At 39.1% G+C, this 6,165-nt stretch overlaps 1 protein-coding gene across 1 annotated transcript in view; it reads right to left on the minus strand.

Annotated features, from left to right (window-relative positions):
- The window catches only part of SKA2 (spindle and kinetochore associated complex subunit 2), a 20,287-nt gene extending 14,458 nt beyond the window's left edge, over positions 1-5,829 (minus strand). The window contains exon 1 of the mRNA XM_053707388.1: positions 5,727-5,829. Coding sequence (XP_053563363.1) covers positions 5,727-5,798 — 72 coding nt within the window. The 5' untranslated portion in view covers positions 5,799-5,829. The remainder of the gene's footprint in view (positions 1-5,726) is intronic.
- Positions 5,830-6,165: the final 336 nt, after the last annotated feature.

The following is a 6,165-nucleotide window of genomic DNA, read 5'->3' on the forward strand; positions in this document are numbered from 1 at the left end:
CCCCCCCCGAGCAAAGTGGTTTAACACATAGGTTATATACAGTTTGGAAGCTGCAGAGAACTGCTGGTGCTAAACAAACGGTTGCTGATCCATTCAGCAGTGCTAGCTGCACAGCTGGGTCATGCAACTAGCACTGCCAATTGGCTCAGTGACAGTTTATTTTCGGGATCAGAAGTTCTCTATAGCTCTTGAAGGCACTTTACCTATGGTTTTAACCCCTTTTCTGGAATTCAACACATAGCTTTGCATCGTCAGCAATGATAAAATGATATACTGTAACGAATTACAGCATGCTGTGTCTTCACTATAACGGCCTATTAAAGTGCTGTCATTAACACTAGCAACACTGTAATGTTGTGTTTAACCCCACAAAGGGATTAATTATATAAAAATAAATAAAAATGTTGAGAATTATGCATAATTCAAAGCAAGGATCCATTCTCTTCCAGCATTTATAATTTAAAGCATTGAACATGTGTAGCCAAGGACAGTTTATGCTAAAAGCTCTCTTATGGGTTTGAAGATGTGTTCTCTGCTTCCAGATGCTTTGACAATACTATTGCACTGCTAGCTGTATAATACAGTAGTGCAATAAAGTCAGAGCACTTATTAGCAGAAAAAAAAGTCCATAATAATGTAATGAGAAATCAGGGCGTAGAAATTACTTTGAAGAAGGAGACTTCCATGAATCCTGTTGAAATGAAGTCAAGATCACTGGCCAATGCCCTTTTAACATTGCACTGCTTTTTGTGAGGGACCACTAGTAGTACAACATAAAAAGGGCGCTGGACAGACTTTCTGTAGTAGTGATCAAAGAAACCAAAAACAATTGCTTCAATAAAATAGCGTCAAGTTTAAAGAAATGTATTAACGCCTTAGATTGGACATTTTACATAGAGGGTTGCTTGAAAGAAATATATATAAAACTTGCTTTAGTAGAGACATTTTATACAAATCAGTGCATTTAATGTTGCTTTTGAAAAAGAGCAAAGATTCTAAATATAATGTTTCCAGTAAAAGTTATGTCACCACTGGTACACTGCACAGAAGTTATGTCTGATTGATATGAACTATATAATGAGTGGGTTTTACTTAAATGAGAACTGTGTCAAATGTGAAATACAGTTATATAGTTATTATATGGCAAGCCTTCTTCATATTTGAAATGCACAGCAGGTATTTTCACTTTATATTTAAAAAAACAAAAAAACGGAACTTAAAAAAAAAATATATAACTTTCATGATTCAGATAGGGCATGTAATTTTAAACATGTTTCCAATTTACTTGTATCACCAATTTTTCTTTGTTCTCTTGGTATTCTTAGTTGAAAGCTTAACCTAGGAGGTTCATATGCTAATTTCTTAGACCTTGAAGGCCGCCTATTAAGAATGCATTTTAACAGTTTTTTCACCACTAGGGGGTGTTAGTTCATGTTTTTCATATAGATAACACTGTGCTCGTGCACATGAAGTTACCTGGGAGCCATCACTGATTAGCTAAATTGCAAGTCTGTCAAAGAACTGAAATAAAGGGGAAGTCTGCAGAGGCTTAGATACAAGATAATCACAGAGGTAAAAAATATATAAATATAACTGTTGGTTATGCAAAACTAGGGAATGGGTATTAACCCTTTAAGGACACAGCTTTCAGTTTGCTCAATGGTTTTATGACAGAAAAGTTCCGTCATATGTCCTTAAGAGGTTAAAAGGGATTATCTATCTTTTAAAACAATAACAATTCTGGTGTAGACTGTCCCTTTAAACTTGCATGATTCAGAAAAAGAATGTAATTTTAATACACTTAAATTTACTTCTATTTTCAAATGTGCTTTGTTTTCTTGGTATCCCTTGTCAAAAAAACAAAACTATGCACATATCCTAAACTAATGGTAGCTAACTGCCAATTGGTGCCTGTGTTCTGTCAGAAGAGCGAACTTATCAGACTAGTGAATGGAAGTGAAGTTCCTTCAGCTGTCTGATAAGAAATACACACTGTGCATGCGCTCCACTTTCTTGTAGCATTGCTATGGCAGCATGTCACCACTCATCAGATCCTTGGACGGTGGCGGCCACGCGCACTAACAACTAACTACTTCACAGCTTAAAGGGACACTAAATTCATCCACCAATGAACAAGTGCTTTCCAGGGTACTGAACCAAACAAATAGCTTAGATGCCTTCTTTTTCAAATAAAGATAGCAAGAGAATAAATAAAAATTGATAATAGGAGTAAATTAGAAGAAGGTTGCTTAAAATTGTGTCCCTTTAACAGTAATATATTGATTACAGTGTGCAATGGAGATTACTATCTGCAGAAAGTATTGCCACATCTTGAAGTGTCTGATAACTTCCATATGAAAAGATCTTCATAGTTTTAGTTTCCCAAAGCAACATTAGGGTGACTGCACATTCAAAAAATGGTTTTAACCCACTTCAAGATGTGGCAATAAATTGTGCAGATAGCAATCTCCATTGCACATTGTCCTCTCCATGCTCTGGTAATAGCAAATGTATTATCAGACCACTAACAGCCATCAGATAGTTGTTGGACTGTCCAACAAATCTGATGGCTGTTAGTGTGCCCCACCGTCCCAGAATCTGATGAGTGGTGACATACCTTCGTTAAAATGCTATGAGGAAGTGGAGAGCATACGTGGTGCTTATTTCTTTTCAGACAGCTGTCGTAGTGTCACTTCTGTTCGCTAGTCTTATAAGTTTGCTCTACACCTGCACACATTTGTCTCTTGTGATTGGCTAACTAGAGGTGTTCAGCTTGTGGCCAGTAGTGCAATGGATAAAGAGAGAATGAAGTACATTTGTTATAAAAGTAAACTGGAAAGTTGAAATTGTACGTTCTATCTGAATCATGAAAGAAAATCTTGGGGTTTATTGTCCCTTTAAGTGCAACTTTCACACATCCTTTGGTGCATGTTCACATCTGATCATATGCTGCACCAACCACAGTATTTAAGCTAGAGGGGATACTCCTGTACTTTTAACCATTTATACACTACTGAACACTAGATGGTAGCAGTGTTTACACAATGTATAGCACTGTTAAAAGCATTCTTGCACAACTGCTTCCATATAGTGTCCCAGACATGTGCACAATACCTACCTGGGTATGGATACCATGAAAAATTAAACATATATAAAAACAGAAGTAAAAATGTATCAGTTATTTTATAATTGCTGATTCCATGTTCCTTTGAGTCTTTAAATTGGTACGCTGTGGTAAATAGTCACAAATAAGTAAAATGCAATTATCTTACTCTAATACATGCGTACCTCAGAGATATTGCGGGTTTGGTTCCAGACCACCGCAATAAAGTGGAACACACTAATTTTTTTGTTTCCCACAAGAAATGCTTGTGCAATGTTAAATGCCGATATTGTATGCTGACGGCATTTAGCGATGTCATACAGACATGATTTGCTATAGCAAATCATGTCCGCACGACATATGATAAATCGACCCCTATGACTTATTGAAGGCTCAGATGATGGTTAGCATTTTTTAGCAATAAAATATTTTTATAATTAAGGTATGTACATTTTTTATTTTTTAGACATAATGCTAATGCACACGTAACCAACTACCGTATAATGTAAATATAGGTTTTAAATCCACTGGAAAACAAAAAATGTGTGCGATTCACTTTGCTATATTGCGGTGGTCTGGGACCAAACCCGCAATATCTGAGGTACGCCTGTATAAGAGTAAGATCATTGCATTTTTTACTTATTTGTGACTGCTATTTACAATAGCATACCAATTAAAAAACTCAAAGGAACATGTAATTAGCCGCTAGCAGGGGTGTCAATCATCCGATCGGATCTGATCGGGATGATTGCAGTCGTTAAGGAGCAGCAGTCTTATGACCGCTGCTACTTAACTTCTGTTTCCGGCGAGCCAGAAACTACGTGGGTAGATAACAGCATCCGCTGCCTGATAAATCTACCCCTAATCTTTTTACTGTTGCTGTGTATATATAGGTGTGTATATGTGTATTCATAAACATTAATTTGTTGAAAAATGGCACAAGCCACATTTTTTCTTTTAGTTTGATCGGAAATATTACTATATAATTAAGAAAGATCTCAAATACTTATAATTTAGCACTTGTTCATAAGAATCCTTTACATACAGCAACACCCTTATATATTTAATGGACAAACGTATGTATGTGCAGAGTGGAATCTAATAGAAATATTTATTAATTGGTCGAGTTGTGTTAGGTGCGGAAATGTATGTACAAGTCTTATCTCTAGAGCAGTGCTTTCCAAACTGTGTATTGTGACAGTGTGTCGGCAGCAGTGTGTAGGTGTGTCCCGGCTTCAACACAATTTTTTTTTTGGAATTTAACATTCCCCCCCAACATTCTGCCTCCCTGCTACGCATATCACGTGGTTGACACCTAGTGGGTCACAGATCACCTTAACCGATTGCCGCAGCTCAGCAGGAACTGAAACTATTCCAATGGGAAGCACATTGGCTCCTGACTGCATTGTGTAGTCAGTGAGAGGGACAGCAGTGTGTTTGCAGCGCGGGCAGTAGTCAGACTCGCAGAGCTCTGAGGGTGGCAGCTTAAACGCTGAGCTGAAGTCAAAGTGTTTTGTTTTTTTTTGCAGCTAGCTCCCAGTAGTGCATTGCTGCTCCTTCACTTGATATATGGATAGGAAGTGGAAGCTTAAAAATGCAAGGGTCTAATATTCCACCAAATATTCAGAAACTGTGTTCATCCCATCAACCTCATACATCCCATTAAAATAGTAGGTAGCTATTGGTGATATTAAACTTTTTTTTTTTTTAATTCTTGCACATACTTACTGTTACTTGTAAATACATTTTATCATTATATATCATTTATGTATGTGTATCTCTTCTAACAAGTTAGTTTAACCTCCTGTTTGCTAGTACAACTGAATTACTGTGTAGCAAATTGATGTAGGTCTAAAAAGTTTGTGACAAACATGTAAAGTTTTGAAAGCTTTGCTCTGGAGGTTATTCTTGAGGCCGATTACATACATTATAGAGGTTGCGGTTGGGGACATTATTACTGTTCTGAGACCGGTGACACCTATCGTGTGTTAGGCATACATCAGAGCCGTTCTACATCCAGTGCAGCTATACTGGTAGCAGGGGAAAAATAATCACAGGGCTGGCCAAAGTCACATCTGTATACCTGTAGGTGCCCCTATCACGTATCTACCCTTTGGCAGCTGCTTGCTTTGACTAACTAGACATTCTGGTCATTTAGTTATCTATGCAAGCTGTGCATATTAAACGTGTGCCCATGTGCACTTGGCTTTAGGACTCACACGGTAAGGTGTGCAACGCATCATCACTCGGGGGTAGCATGAGAGGACAGTTAGATGAGAAGTGCTGCGGCCCGGATCCCGCCATTTCCATCACTTGTCCTGGTGCAAACAACACCCGGGCCGCAGCTATCTCATAAGCGCTCAAACCGTCTCAAAACCAAACACGTTCACGCCACTGATAAGACTCCGTGCGGCGCTAAATGCGGAGCGTTCTGTGAAAGGGACCGTTTGCTGCGCACTCTCGCGATGCCGCTAACCTCTTCTGTGCTGGGCTTTTATCTCGGCATTACGACCCTCCCCCGCAAAATCACCGCATTCTGTGCGCCACGTAATGAGAAAGGTTCCACTTGATTTTTGTCTTTAATACCCGATTATTAAAGCGCGCGCCTCAGTTACCGCCTTACCAGAGCCTCCAGCTTATTGACGGCTGTCTCCATGTTGAATAGTTTACATTCCTTAGACAGACCCGGGAACATAAGCGGGGGAGGCAGAGGCGGATCCTGGGTGAGGAGGAGGATGGAGTCTAGGAAAGAGTTCGCTCTCTATTGGCCAGCTGTCATTCTAGAAAGGGCGTGGCCATATAGCAGCTGAGAGAGCAGCTGATCCTGTTGGCTGAGGCTCAATATAAACCTTTAATGATACGTCGCATTTCATTGGGCTATAGCTCATCACCAAGCTTTTATTGGATGATATAGACCACGCCTTCGTCCTGCAGTTGGTTAGAAATCTTGTCAAAGGAATTTAGTCCTTTCTTTAATTAAAAGGTATGAAGGTGAGGAATGTCGCGATTTGATTGGCCTGTAATATTGCCGCCTCCTTTTCTATACTATTGCTGCCTGAGGC

The sequence above is a fragment of the Bombina bombina genome, chromosome 3, assembly GCF_027579735.1.
Source record: "Bombina bombina isolate aBomBom1 chromosome 3, aBomBom1.pri, whole genome shotgun sequence".
In the NCBI taxonomy this organism is placed as follows: Eukaryota; Metazoa; Chordata; class Amphibia; order Anura; family Bombinatoridae; genus Bombina; species Bombina bombina.